This window comes from Phocoena sinus, chromosome 2 (assembly GCF_008692025.1).
Source record: "Phocoena sinus isolate mPhoSin1 chromosome 2, mPhoSin1.pri, whole genome shotgun sequence".
NCBI classification, from domain to species: domain Eukaryota; kingdom Metazoa; phylum Chordata; class Mammalia; order Artiodactyla; family Phocoenidae; genus Phocoena; species Phocoena sinus.
Genome location: NC_045764.1, coordinates 33034480 through 33049445, shown reverse-complemented (window position 1 = coordinate 33049445; position 14966 = coordinate 33034480). Strand labels below are relative to the sequence as shown.

Genomic DNA, 14966 nt, shown 5'->3' with positions numbered 1-14966 from the left:
TCTTGAATATAGTCAGGGAACTAAGATAAATATGGTCACAAGACATCTCATTCTGTCTTTTACTTTCATTCTTCCCTTCATAGTAAATAGAACTGAGCTCAGCATCTCTCTGGGGAAGCACAACAACTCTGCTCCCAGAGGTAGGGGAAAGGATTTGTCCTACTTAATGGACCATGGGCACCTCGCAGTGTAGGGTAAGAGCTGGTCACACTGAACTGCATGGGCAGGGAGGACTAGATGGAAGTTTCACTGAGGTTTGTTAGGACTGTTGTGATTAGACAAATTAATAAAAAGATTAGAAGGATCTTACAGGCATGGAAAATAGCGTCACAAGAGCAAAAGCGGGAAGTTGGGGGGTGGGCTTATGGGATGAGTCCATCCATTTAACGAGGATCTCCCAAGTATAACTGAACGGGAGGTATTGTTGGAGAGGTGACTGGGGTGAGAGTGTAGTGGGCTCCGCATACCCAGTTTGATGTTGTCTTTAAGAGATGGTTAGTGACTAAAAGTTCTGGGGCATGGGGAGTCATGATAAAGGCCACGTTTTAGGATGGATTGGGACCGGCAGTGCCTGGAGGTGGGGTGAGTAGTTGGACTTCTGGGAGAAATGGCACCTTCAGAATCACAAGTGGAGCTGAGGACTCTGGCAGTAGTGCAGAGAGGTGCCTGGAGAAGGAGTCCCTGAGTCATGAAGTTCCTGAGGACTTTGTGGGAGACATGGCCGTGACGCCCAACTTAGAAAGAAGAGAGAGGAGAAAGAAATAGAAGGCTCTGCATAGGACATGTTGAAAGTAGGGTTAGAAAGCTCTCTTTAACTGCTGGGCTCTCACACTGACTGTTTTCAGCCTTCTCTTTAGTATTAGGGCAAAGATAGTCCACTGGCTGAGCTGATTATATTCTTCCGCAGAACCCAGGATGGGGAGTCTAAATTCAGAGCATCCTAAGAGGTGTCTGTGGCCCAGCTGCTGCCTCCTTGACCAGAGTTAAAAAGAATGTTTTGTGAAGGTGAACTGAATCCTCAGTGCCTAGCACAGACTTTCAGTCTCAAGAATAAATAAAGGCCTTTGTAGAATCCTCTTTCCTCATTTTTTTTTGGTCAGTGAAGATTCTGCAGCTCAGCATCTGTCCCCATCTCCCCACTTAAAGTATCCTTGCCCTGCTGATTCCCTTGTTGCTGAATCTAATGATATTGTCTTGTCCTTACCTTACTCCCTGGTTGGGGAGCTAAGATCCCACATGCCTCATGGCCAAAAAACCAAAAAAAACATAAAACAGAAGCAGTATTGTAACAAATTCAATAAAGACTTTAAAATGGTCCACATAAAACAAAATCATTAAAATATGTATATATATATATATATATATATATATATATATATATACTCATCTTTCAGGTTGGCCTAGAATTCTATTAAAATTCAAGCATGGAGAATGACTTGGAAAAAATTATGGTCCTCAAGGAAATTTTCGATCTGGTAGGGCAGCCAGAGACATATACAAACAGCTGTAGTACAAGGTAGACTTCCGGGAGAGCTATAATCGGAGTACAGAGAGGAGCAGGAATAGAGGGGGCAGCATTAATTCTAACGCGAGGGATTTGAGAACATTGTTTTCTTAGCTTTGTGTTTCCTTCCTTCATTCTCGTCTGCCAGCTGCCCACAGGTGAATGCTCTGAAATTCTACTTTCTTTTTCTCGTGTGTTGACTCTGATGGAAATTTTCCTGGCTGTCCTTTTGTTACCTTTGCCTTAAAAAAAAATTATGGTAAATAACACATAACATGAGATCCACCCTCTTAACAGATTTTAAAATATATGGTACAGGCTTGTTAATGTTGTACAGTAGATTTAACTCTTCATTTACTTCTTCCCCCAGCCCCTGGCAACCACCATTTTACTTTCTGCTTCTATGAGTTGGCTCTTTTCGATACCTTCTAAGTGGAATCATGCAGTATTTGTCCTTCTGCAACTGGCTTAGTTTGCTTCACCTAATGTCCTCAAGGTACTTCTACGTTGTAGCGTATGACAGATTTTCCTTTTTTTCATGGTTGAATAATATTGCATTGTATGTACCACATTTTGTTTATCCAGTTACCTGTTGATGGACATTTAGGTTATTAACAACTCTTGGCTATTGTGAATAATGCTGTAGTGAACATGGGAGTACAAGGATCTCTTCAATACCCTGACTTCAGTTCTTTTGGGTAAATACTCAGAGATGTGATTATATTCCCAGCAACAATGCACAAATATTCCAATTTCTCCACATCCTCGCCAACATTTATTGTTTTCTGTTTTTTAAAAATACAGCTGTCTTAATAGGTGTGAGGTGATGTCTCATGTAGGTGTTAACTTGCATTTCTCTGATGATTTAATGATGTTGAGCATCTTTTCATATACCTTTTGGTCATTTTTTGGTCTTCTTTGCATAAATGTCTATTCAAGTCTTTCATCCATTTTTTTAATTGGGTTACTTGTTTTTGGGTTGTAGGGGTCTCTTTGCCTTTAACTCCTAAATCTTTTTGCCCCTACCTGACGAACTCCACATGCCTCTGCTACTCCTCAGCCTGGTCCTTCTGCCCTATTCCCTCCTCATCATCTGCTCCTGCCATTCTTCCCTTGGTTTCTTTTTCTTTTTTTTTTTTTTTTTGCGGTATGCAGGCCTCTCACTGTTGTGGCCTCTCCCGTTACGGAGCACAGGCTCCGGACGCGCAGGCTCAGCAGCCATGGTTCACGGGCCCAGCTACTCCGCGGCATGTGGGATCTTCCTGGACTGGGGCACGAACCCATGTCCCCTATTTGGCAGGCGGAGTCTCAACCACTGTGCCACCAGGGAAACCCCTTCGCTTGGTTTCTGAAATACACTCAGATCCAACTCTGGCACATTCTTAAAAACCTAGGTCAAGTCAAAGTTGCCCATGGATCCTTCCCTGACCACCCAGCCATGTCGCTGTCCCTCTGCTGAAGTCTCTAGGACTTCTTGTCCCTAACGCTTTTTGGGCAATTGGCAGGCACTGCTGCCTTACGTTGGAATGGATGATACACGTGTGCATTTTTTATGTTAACTGAACTCCGTCTCCTGAAGGGCAGGGATGTATCTGTGTATCCCCCAGAGGACTTTACAAAGCACCTTTGCCGCACTGTGAAGACACAAGAAACCTAGGAAAAGCTGTGTGCGTGTGTGTTCTGGGTATAATGACGGAGCTGAACTTTAAGCCCAAGAGTGCTCTGGCAACATCAGGAGGACTTGGAGGAAGCAAAGTCAAGTGCACAAGCCACCATTATTCCCAAGAGAGATGAGCAGGGCAGGGGACAGGGAGGAAAGTTGAAAGTCAGAGACCAGGGCCTCTTAGCAAGTTTGGATTGGAGTAGGCGAGCAGGTTTCCATGAGAAGGTCAGGACTGTAATCTGAGGCGTGCTCTGCCAGATTTTTGCAGGCAAGGGATTACAGGTGTGTGCTGGGAGCCGGAGAGAAGCTGAGTTCACCTCACGGCTCTGCAGGGAGTCGTAACAGCTGCTACAGTGGGGGCCAGCCTAGCTGGCAGTCTGAATACCTCTACTCTGAACACCCTGTTCCAGAGACATGGCTTCCAACCCTGGTATGTCCTTGCCAGCAATGCTGCATGAGTGGTTAGCCCTTGCTAAGCTGTAGGTCACCCAGAAGCCTCCAGGACAGCCCTCAAAAGGCCAAGGCTCAGTACAGGAAGGCTACAGACAGACTGCTGCGTTGCGTAAGCGATGTGCCTCTTGAGTAGTGCTGGTGCTTCCTGCTCCCTGCCAGGGGCTGGAGGACCGTTCCCTGGACCACACAAAATCCATGGACATCCTCGTGACCTTTATAGCATTCATCACACCTTTCACTGTGGTCAGCTTTTTATAACTTTCAAGACCCTGCCTTCTACCTTGAGCTCCAGCAGCCTGCTCTGCCCTGATGATGCCATGGCCAGTTCTGGTCCCTGTGTTCCCTGGGAGAGTTCCAGCCAGAGGACCAATTATGGGTCCCCATCTTGTACCTTTGGAATGTTCCTGAGTGGGTCGAAGGTTGCTCTCACATGAATCCAGGGAAGCAGGACAACCCGGCCTTCCCTCTCCAGTAAGAGGGGAAATGAAGAGGGTAAGCTTGGCTCTCTTAACAGCTAACCCTCCTTCTGCTCATCGACTTTGAGAATAGCTCCGTCTTTTCTGGCTTCTTTCTGACCCTCTCCCACTCCTTCAGTTGTCAGTGTCCTGGGACAATATGTAGGGTCAGCTGTATGCTTAAAGAAAGAAAATTAGAGAAAAAGGAATTCTTAGGCCCTATCCCTGGAGATTCTCTTTAACTAGGTGTGGACGGGGCCTGGGAATCTGGCATTTTTGTACAGGTATACATGAAAGAACGGCTAGGGGATGGATGACGGACTTACTAGTTGCTGAGTAATTTTTACTTCTTTCTTTGTCCAGCTCTTTACTGTTGGGATTTTTCTAGAGTGATCATGTATTTCTTTAAAAATCAGAGAAAATGATGTCATTAAAAAACAAAAACCAGATCTGGAAGCGATCAGTCTTTTCCAGACACCATTAACCTTCGTAACTTTATTCCTCATTTCCGCAGGGGGACTTGATCTCATCTTCATGCCGGGTCTTGGGTTTGACAAACACGGCAACCGTTTGGGGCGGGGCAAGGGCTACTACGATGCCTACCTGAAGCGCTGTCTGCAGTCCCAGGATGTGAGGCCCTACACCCTGGCCTTGGCTTTCAAAGAGCAGATTTGCCTTCAGGTCCCCGTGGATGAAAATGACATGAAGGTAGATGAAGTACTTTACGAAGACTTCTCAGCATCTTAAATCCTGATGACCACAGCCAAATAATCAAGGTTTTGTGCCAGAGAAAAGCCAAACATGTGTATTTTCCCTTGTCAGAAATTAGTGGAAATTGCACAACAATGTGAATAAGGGCCGTAGTGTTTTCAGTGTAGTTGTCAGATACCGAACATGAAACCATTTTAAAAACTCGATAGCAGTGTGTGTAATAGAACATTGATTAAAACGGAGGCTATCACCATATGATTTTCAGCTTAACTTTCTGCTATTAATGTCCCAGGTTGATCTTTCTGTTTTATAGTTTAAGTTAAATATTTATGAGGCACTATGCTCCAACTCAGAGTGTGAGGGGAAAATAAACTCATCTGTAGTGGACACTTTCATTAAGTCCTGTCATGGGCCTGGGTCAGTCTGGCACACATATGGAGATTCAGCAATTATTAAATGATTTATTGGTGTTTGCTTTGTGTACAAAGTTCTCCAGGAATATTATACCCTTTCATCATGGCTTCACTTACTCAACCTGAAATTTTATGTCTGACAGTTTGTAGCTTTTGATGGTTAAAGGACTGAAACCTTTTATGATTTAAATATTTTAATTTCGGCCGATTTGTTTCCATCTCTGCTGTTCTGTGTGTCAGTCACTTACAAGTTTAAGATCTGATATCCTGTAAGTTAGAAATTATTTCTGTTTATGGGTGGTATCTGCTTTGGAAATGAAATTTGGGCTGAAGGTTGGCAGATGCCATCACAGCCAGGGAAAGGGAATTTTGTGGGGGGAAGATTTGGTTATAACCAGAGACCCAGGGGGCTTCCTGGGTCCTGCTCTCTCACTCACACCCCACATCCTACCTCTCACCAGGTCCTGTTGATTCTGCTTCTGGAAACCCTCTTATATCTGTTCCCTTCTCTCCTCGCCCTGTCGTGCCTTTTGTCCAGTCTCTCAGCATCTCTAAGCTGAACTGGGCAAGAGCCTCAGCCAGTGGCTTCCTTGCCTTCAGTCTGGTCCTGTTCATTTTATTTCTCAAACTACAGTCAAAGTGATCTTAGCAAACATGAACCTGATCATGAAGGACCCCTACTTGTCTCTTTCTAGCCTCTCTTCTCCCCGTATTCTTCTTCTGTACAACTTATGCAAACGTTCACATAGCTCCCTAAACACTGCCAGCTTCTTCTGCCCTTTGTGCCTTGTAAGTGTGCTTTTCCTCTGGCTGCAGTGCTCTTTCCTCTTTTGTTCATTTGGAAGACTCCTGTTTATCCTTCAAGACTCAGCTCCAATGTCACCTCTTCTGTGAAGTCTTCCTGTGTTCCTTCACTTGTTTAAGTGGCCCTGGTCATTGTCCTCCTTATCACATTGTCCTACATGTCAAATATTAACGGCCATGTCTACCCCTTCACCAGACTGTGAGTGCCAAAGAACAGGGATAATCTTTATACTTCCCACTTTCGGTAGACACACAGACAATGGTGGGTGTTAGATAATTTTTTTAAAAATCCAAGGTACTAGAATTTATTAGATTGCTAATTGTAATTTATGTTGACATAAAATTATTTAGCTTAGAAATTAATACTTGTTAGTTTGGAGGAAAGACTTTACTTCTTCGGCATTGTTTTCGACTCCAGAAACATATTTTCTAGTTTGTGAAGAAACAATTTATTTAATGACCTGTGTCTCTCCTCATTTGATACTCTCATCCACATGAACAAATCGGTTTTCTAGAACTGGCCAGCATAAGCACTACATGTGGCCGTTGAACTCTGGATGTGTGGCCAGTCTGAATGGAGAAGTGCTGATTCAGATTTTGACTATCTAGTATGACAATGAGAATTTTTTTTGAATGAGTTAGTTGAATACATTCACATGTGTTTCATTTGAAACACGCATCCCTGTTCATAATACCATATGATTTGGTGTTTTATGCACAGAAGTAAAAACACTTAAAAAATGTCAATTGGGCTAAAATCAAACGTTCACAATATAGTATATACAGTGAGAAATGGGAGGGAGACAGAATTTCTACAAGCTGTGAAGCCACATTACTGTACTGGTGAGAAATCTTAAGGGTTACTTCAACCATAAGGTTAAGGTGAAAGTTAACATAGCTGACATGGCTGTTGGTCTGAAGTGGTTAAGCAGTAAAATTCCTGGATGGCTGCAGGTCTGGAAACTTTAGAACTTTAACACGTTAGAACTTAATCTGTGTTGTTCTTCTGGCAAAGGAGAGCATTGAAAAGCCCCTCCCCAGCTCCTCAAGTGCAAACAGAACACAGAATCAACTGGCCAGAAGACCCAGGGGCTGAGATTCAGGAAAGCCCGAGGGCTGCAGGGTCCCTCGCCTGGAAAGAGGACCTTTCCCTAGTGACCATTAATGGGCAGTGGTCATTGCGCAGAGGGTATAGGAAAGGGGAAAAAGCCCTGATGGTGCAGGTGATGATGACACAAGCAGAGGCTGAGAACAAGGCCGCCTCGAACTCAGGAAGAGAGCCAACATGAAAGAAGAATGATGGTGGTCTTAGGTGAGGGGACAGTCCAGGCAGAAGAGAAATCGCAACGAGATCTGAACAGAACAATCCTTAGTATTGGGGAGTTGGAAATATATGTATGTCTATAATTGCCTATTCCATAAAACTGTGCTTAATTTAACCAGAAAGTAAACCATTAACTTTAGTTCATCTAACAGATATCAGTAAGAACAGTACACTAATTACAGAATTCTACTAAGTAAGAGATGGATAACTGTGTCTTATATCTAGGCATGGGTGACATGGTGCAGAAGCTTATTGGTTTCTGGTCCCAGTTCTCTTTTTGTTTTTTTTTTTCCGTTCAGAGATCATTGAAATTCAGTTAATCACATTGCATTTAGTCATAAGTTAACATGCTTATTTCCTCCACTTGCCTGTCACCTCCTCAAAGGAAGATTTTCTGCCAAGTTCATGGTTTACTCCAGTACCTGTCACAGTCCCTAGCACAAAATGAATGGCCAATAGATCCTTGATGAAGGAATGAACCAATGTGTTTGTTGCCCTGAGTGTGTGGTGACCTTGCCGGTTTTTACGTTGGTTGCTGTTTGCTGCTGAGATTCTCTCCTTTCAGCATCATCTCAGGGTTGGATTATTCTGGAACACATTTTCTATTACTGCAGTTGCAATTCCTTCCTTGGCCAGTCCATATGTGTGTGTTGCATTATCTGTGCTGTTTGGCCTTGTTAATACATTTCTTCTTTGCATCTTTGTGGTCATCTTTCCTCCTATGTCCAGGCAGTCTTAGGCCTTCTGCCCTTTAAGGGTGATCTCTAATCCCTGCAAACCCCTGCCCCAAATATATGTTTATTTATGTGCTTAAAAATAAGTGGAGAGATGTTCAAAATGGCGGAGGACTGAGATGTGGAGATCACCTTCCTCCTCATAAATACATCAAAAATACATCTACATGCGGAACAACTACAGAACAACTACTGAACGCTGGCAGAAGACATCAGACTTCCCAAAAGGCAAGAAAATCCCCACATACCTGGGTAGAGCAAAAGAAAAAAAACAGAGACAAAAGGATAGGGACAAGACCTGCACCAGTGGGAGGGAGCTGTGAAGGAGGAAAGGTTTCCACACACTAGGAAGCCCCTTCACGGGTGGAGACTGCGGGTGGCAGAGTGGGGAAGCTTCAGAGCCGCGGAGGAGAGCACAGCAACAGGGGTGCAGAGGGCAAAGCGGAGAGATTCCCGCACAGAGGATCAGTGCCGACCAGCACTCACCAGCCCGAGAGGCTTGTCTGCTCAGCCGCCGGGACGGGTGGGGCTGGGAGCTGAGGCTCAGGCTTTGGTGGATCCCAGGGAGAGGACTGGGGTTGGCGGCGTGAACACAGCCTGAAGGGGGCTAGTGCGCCACAGCTAGCTGGGAGGGAGTCCGGGGAAAAAGTTTGGAACTGCCAGAGAGACGAAAGACCTTTGTTTCGGCGTGCATGAGGTGAGGGGATTCCATCCCAGTGTGCCCACAGAAGGCAGAACACCACCTAAGCAAGCTCCAGAGATGGGCGATAGTAGAGGGAGATCAGCTCCGTGCTCTGTGACCACCTAGAGGGGTGGGATAGGGAGAGTGGGAGGGAGGCAGAAGAGGGAGGAGATATGGGGACATATGTATATGTATAGATGATTCACTTTGTTATACAGCAGAAACTAACACACCATTGTAAAGCAATTATACTCCAATAAAGATGTTAAAAAAATAAGTGGCAAATTTCTTTTTAAATAATAGTTATGTATGTTAGGAAACATACACATAAAAGGAAAAGATGAGATCATTGAAACAGTTATATCTATAATTTATAATATAATGTACTCAATTTCTATAAAGGAGAGCAACGTGATGGACGTTTTTTGGAAATTTACTATTTTTGAAAACCTTATTTTAACCCCTTTTGAATGATTCAAAAGTCTGGTTCTAATTTCAGTTTATTTTAGTATTTGGTTTTAAGGGCTTCTATAGCTGAAAAAGATGCCTTCCAGAAATAAGCAGATCCACATGGAAGCAGTACTGCCCTTACCCTAAAATTTGCAGTTCTGTCAGTTTTGCAAATTTTTTAAAAAGTTGCAATTGGGCGAGTAAGTATCCATATTCTTGAGGTGGATTATTCTTGCATATCAATCAGAAGATCCTGCACATTTACTTTGTTAGTAAATGGGTTTTAAACTTATCGAAACTCCTTGAAAGATTTTAAACTGAGTTAGAAAAATTCTGCTTCCAAGTTTTTTAGTTGTGCAGATACGAAAGTGTTTATAGGTGTCAAGCATAGTTTATCGCAACATAATCATATAATGATGAAAATATTGCCAAATAACCGTTTTCAGTATGCTCTCTCCATATCATGTTTCTTTCTGAAGAAAGCTCCTTTCTGTGTCTTAGATGATATATGACTTTTACCCTGAAGATTCAAATGAGATGTATTTGGTGTGGAGGTGTGGAATGCGGGGAGATATTTGCTTAGGTAGCAATTTACTGGTGGCCATTTATAATCATAGAAAAGTCAAAAAGTTTTGAACACTCAACCTTTGTGTAAAAAAAAGTGCAAAACTCATCTTTTTTTTTTTTTAGTGTGTATTTATTTGGTTGCACCAGGTCTTAGTCCAAGCAGGCAGTCTCCTTAGTTGTCACATCTGGGCTCCTTAGTTGTGGCTTCTGGGCTCCTTAGTTGTGGCTTCTGGGCTCCTTAGTTGTGGCATGCAAACTCTTAGTTACGGCATGCATGTGGGATCTAGTTCCCTGACCAGGGATCGAGCCCAGGCCCCCTGCAGTGGAAGTGCAGAGTCTTAACCACTGGACCACCAAGGAAGTCCCAGCAGTGCTTTCTACATGGTATCCAATAGTATATCTTGACAAATGTGCCCAGATATTTTTACCCCTAAATTGTTTTATGAGTACTTCATCCATATTTCCATGGCAGGAAGAACAAGTGTTTTCTACATGGTATGCTACATTTTGGGTTTTTACTATTAAGGAAGAAAAAAGACATAAACATTTAGGATTATATTTAGGGAACATTGTTTAAAGTATATTAGTTAGTAATTCATGATATTAAATATTACTGAAAACATTATGGAGGTCTGTCTTCATCTTCTGGACCCATAGCTTCTGCTAACCACGATGGCTTCACACTTTTCAATATATATTTGAAGAGTGAGGTTCATCATTACTATGATGAGCACAGATCCCTGATACAAAATATCTTTGTGATCATTTCAAGTTTGGCGGCTCACTTCCTGGCAAATCTCACTGTTCTTTTTCCTTGTCATATGGCTGATGAATAGCTTTTACCCGTAGCAGAAGTATATCGGCTGTTGTTGCTCACTTGTGTTTGCATTATTCGAATTATCTTTGTGCTATTGTTTCTTTGCAAGAAACTTTTTAAGCCACTTTTCCATTTTAAGAGGATTGGTTTAGTAAAAACTACATAATGTAACACATAAATCCATGTGCCTGGAAATATTAAAATAACACAGTACGTCTCAGTGTGCTGAAAGGAACGAAACACTTCCTTTCACAGTATCCAATAGCTATTTTCTGGCTTGCATACTAACTGGACATGGGGCCTTCTGATGTGCTGGCAGAGTGAGGGGCCGATGTCAGTCTATGTTTTAAGCTTCAGCAAAACTTAATTCCTTGTCTTTTAAAGATAAAAAATAAATATAACTAGAGATTCTAATTTCTTCCCAAGCCCCGGTTGTTCACCTTGCCCACTCCCTGGGGCGTGTCACCCTGTTTGGAGACCACTGCTCTAAGAACATGTCCTCCCAGCTGGATGGGTAGAGGGTTTGGTTCTCTGGTCCCTCCATTAAGAGGTGGCCTGAGCTGCAGGGCACTGACTTCATCCGCCCCTCCTCTCCTTGGCTCTTGTTGACCACATGTTTGTATCCGACCTCCTATGACCCTTTCATCTCGCTGGTCCCCTGTGTCCCAATACTGGTCTCCTTGTCTTCTGAGTGCTCTTTTGGGGCTGTTCTCTTGCCCACAGTGTTTTGAGTACTAGGAGAAATAATTTCTCTAAGTTAGTCCTTGACAAACAGAATGCCTTAAAGAACCCTGTCACCTAGGAAACAGCAGATGCCTTTCTTTCGGTTCTTTTCCTCTGAGACTTCGCCTGGCTGATCAGTATCCACTGTTTGGGTGCATCAGAGGACTTCTGAGCCTAAATAAAAGACGAGGAGCACTTTTTAAGTCCCTCAATTCTCTTTGCATTTCATACCTCTGCCCACCCCCCAGTTGCAGCTGTTTTTCTTATATGTGTCCCGTAAATATCCTACCTATACTTTTTTTTTTCACTTGATCAAGATTTATTTCAAGGCCTGAAAACACTGACTAATCAAAAGTGGCCCTACTGCAATTTCTTATATAAACACTTAATATAAAACTTAAAAAATTGTAGACACTATTAACTAAGTCCTAAACCACACACTATAGGTTTTTCAAAAACAATAGTTATTTAACAAAATGTAAGGTGACAGTATCAAGGAAATTTCACACTTAATGAGGATATAATCAGTCGCAAGCTACTCAAAGAAACACATCTTTTTAACACCTTCCATGTTTGTTTTTAACTTTGTTTCATAGAACCACTGATAATTGGGGCTTCTTTCAAGTATAGGATTTCTAACATGAAATTACATTTTCTAAGTATTTCTATAAATAAGAAATGAAAAAGACACATACTACATTGTTTGCCGTAAATTCATACACCAAAAAGTCAAAACAATCCAACTGAATTTATTCCTGCTTCCCCCTTCTCCAACATTAGCTTTAGATGTTTTTCTAAATATTATATAAACAGTTTTGTTAAAATCAGTTCTCTCATTTATGCAGATTAGGGGAAAATGGTTTTATAATGGGTTATCTTTAAAATTACCTTCTAGATAGCACTCTTTAGCCTTAAATTACATTGTGCTCACACAGCTACAAGAGTTTGCATTTGCTCAGGAACATATAATTACATTAAAAACAAATAACTTTGTATTTCATAGTTTAGTTGGCTCTTAAATAGTTTCCCTAGGGGGGAAACAAGTATTTTGTGTTGTTTAAGAAACTGGTATATATAAATGAACTGCTAGGTGTTCATTTAAACTTTGAGGAAACCTACAGATGAAGTTTTGGGTGTTTTTTCTAAAATGCAAGAGATATGCACTTAATCACTCTTCATATAGTGAAGGGATGGGATGGCAGATACAGACGCAGATGAAACTCTACATTTTGTAAATGTAGAGTTGGATATTCTAAATGGAAAAACTGACACACAGTTGTTTACAGAAAACAAAGGTTAAGAAAAATGTTGAAGAATATCTACTCTTAAAGAGGGAAGTGTTATACAACACAAAAATGAGACCTAGAGATTCGAAAAACACTCATTTTACTGTTTTAAAAGAAAAACAAAAAAACTAATAGAGAGTCTAGACCAATTAGAACTGAGGCAGCTGTAACAAAAATGGAACCCAGTACAATGATTTGAGCCCTTAAAGGAAATGACTAATTGAAATGAAATTTCACAAGTCTTTATGTCTATAATAATATATAAATGCACAAAATATCAAAAATACGAAGTCTGGATTTTTCCCCTTAGGTTTGTAATAAACTGTCAAACCTCTGCTTAACATAGTTACTTTCATAAGCCTTCTGATTAGCAGAGCATGCTACACAGTACATGCATGCTAAAATTTTACCATGAGAATTATAGTTCTCATCTCAAACTAGTGAATTGCCTGTTACCCATATTTATATATATTTCATTTCCATTAAAAAACACTTAAGACCTTTCAAGTGTACATTTTAATCAGCATATTACGTAAAAAAGAATCTTGATTTTTAAAATGAACCTTTTTAGTACTGTAACATGATGGGTTTAATTGAACAGTTGGAACATAATATGGTAACTACATTGTACTGTTTAATTCACAGCTGTAGGAAAATGTTTGATTTTTAAAATATAACCAGGATGAGGCTGTAGAGTTATGAGCAGTAAAATATTAGAAAACAGTGAATGAATAAATAAGATGCTTTTCCATCAGTGGCCATTCATTATTTTGCTTTTAGGAACCTGGAAGAAATTGTCTTCTTTGAGTTTCAAATGTTCTGGTAAATCTAGTCGTTTCTTAGCTTCCTCAATATCACCTTGAATTGCTGAAATAAGTGACTCTAAAGAATCAAAGTTCTTTTCTGGTCTGAGGTAGCCGACGACGGCCACATTGAGAAGTTCCCCATAGAAGTCCTCTTTGAAAGTATGCATGATACGAGTTTCCATGGACTTTTTCGTATTCTTGTAGTATGGGTTCCATCCTGTGCTCATCACCGTCTTATGGACGTCTCCACTTCCAACACTGACCCAACCATGGTAAATGCCAGTGGATACATCAGCTGGAAGATTATCTATTACTTGTTCAGGAAAGTTAGCTGTAGGGATGCCCAGCTGCTTGGAGCTGCGACCGAAGCCCCGCACCACCTGGCTGCGGCAGAAGTAGGGCAGGTGCCTCATGACGCCGTCAGCTTGGGGTGCGGGCTGCGGTCCACTCTGCGCGTCCGGCGGAGCCGCCATCGAGGCGGTGCCAGGACCTCCCGGACCCGCTGGGGGACACGGGCGGGAGCTCCGCAGGCCGGCCGGCGGGGCGAGCGCACAGGCGTACGACGGGCCGAGCGGCACGGACGACATGCCCCGGCGAGACCCTCACGCAGCTGACCTTTTCGGTCAGCTGCTCAGACTCAGAGGCTGCGTCTGGGCTCCGGAACGCCGGCGACCTCGGAAGTCCCTACCTATACTTCTAGTCTTAAAATGATATGTTTAAAAAGTATACTTAAGAAGCAAACAATTGTTTCAGTGGTGAATCAGACCCCGAGGAGTTCACTATTAGAAATGGTGAACATCTGGTTTATCACTGAGAAATAATCTCTTTAGGATTGAAATGTAAAAAGTGTTTGTTATTTCCTCTCATGAAAAGAGAACGAGTACTATATTATTCTGAAGATCTGGGTTGGATATTTGTGGACGTTGATGCTGGAGAATAGATAGATCCTATAAGTCCTAAATATTTGCTGTTCCTCACATCTAACAAGAAGGTAAGGTAGCCAATGCTACTCCCAGTGGACAATGGAGATAGTGGTGTGGCGAGGCACATCCTCCACTCCATCCTCCATGCTTCCATGCGTTATCGTCGTAAAATATATAACTCTACTTATATCGCTTGCCTGCTTAACAGCTTTTGATGGTTCTCTGTTGCACAAAGAATAAAATGTAAACCCCTGGCTAGCATCTAGGACCCTTTATAACTTTATTACAACCTCCCTTCTTATCTCTTTCTCCCTCTTTCTCTCTCAACACACACACATACACACACACACACACACACACCTCATTTCTTCTAGACCAATAATTCTAGTTACATCAGAATCCCTTATTCTGGGTAAGAGCTAGATTAGATCATTATACAGTTGGCTATTAGAATGCATCTAGAATAAGAGAGCTGTGTTAACAGCACGTAGTTCAGGAATGGGAGATCTCAATGAGGAACCAAACTGTTCTCGAAAGTGACTTATCGATTGCCTGTGGATCTTTTTTTTTCTTTTTAATTTATTTATTATTTATTTTTTGGGGCTGCACGGCGGGCAATGCGGGATCTTAGTTCCCCGACCAGGGATCGAA

General features: G+C 42.1%; 2 protein-coding genes across 10 annotated transcripts in view; one reads left to right on the top strand and one right to left on the bottom strand.

Moving 5' to 3' along the window:
• Positions 1–14966, top strand: part of LOC116747437 (5-formyltetrahydrofolate cyclo-ligase) — a 279548-nt gene that overhangs the window by 46566 nt on the left and 218016 nt on the right. For 2 of the 9 annotated variants that reach the window (XM_032619586.1, XM_032619633.1), the window contains exon 3: positions 4590–5378. The exons of 6 other annotated variants lie outside the window; for them this stretch is intronic. In XM_032619586.1, coding sequence (XP_032475477.1) covers positions 4590–4822 — 233 coding nt within the window. In that variant the 3' untranslated portion in view covers positions 4823–5378. Of the gene's footprint in view, positions 1–4589; positions 5379–14966 lie in introns of those variants that run through there. One more of the 9 variants, XM_032619618.1, reaches the window with a different exon arrangement.
• On the bottom strand, positions 12398–14405 carry LOC116747430 (riboflavin kinase-like). The gene has a single exon (XM_032619576.1). It carries the CDS (start codon positions 13977–13979, stop codon positions 13338–13340), a length of 642 nt encoding a protein of 213 aa, XP_032475467.1. The 5' UTR covers positions 13980–14405; the 3' UTR covers positions 12398–13337.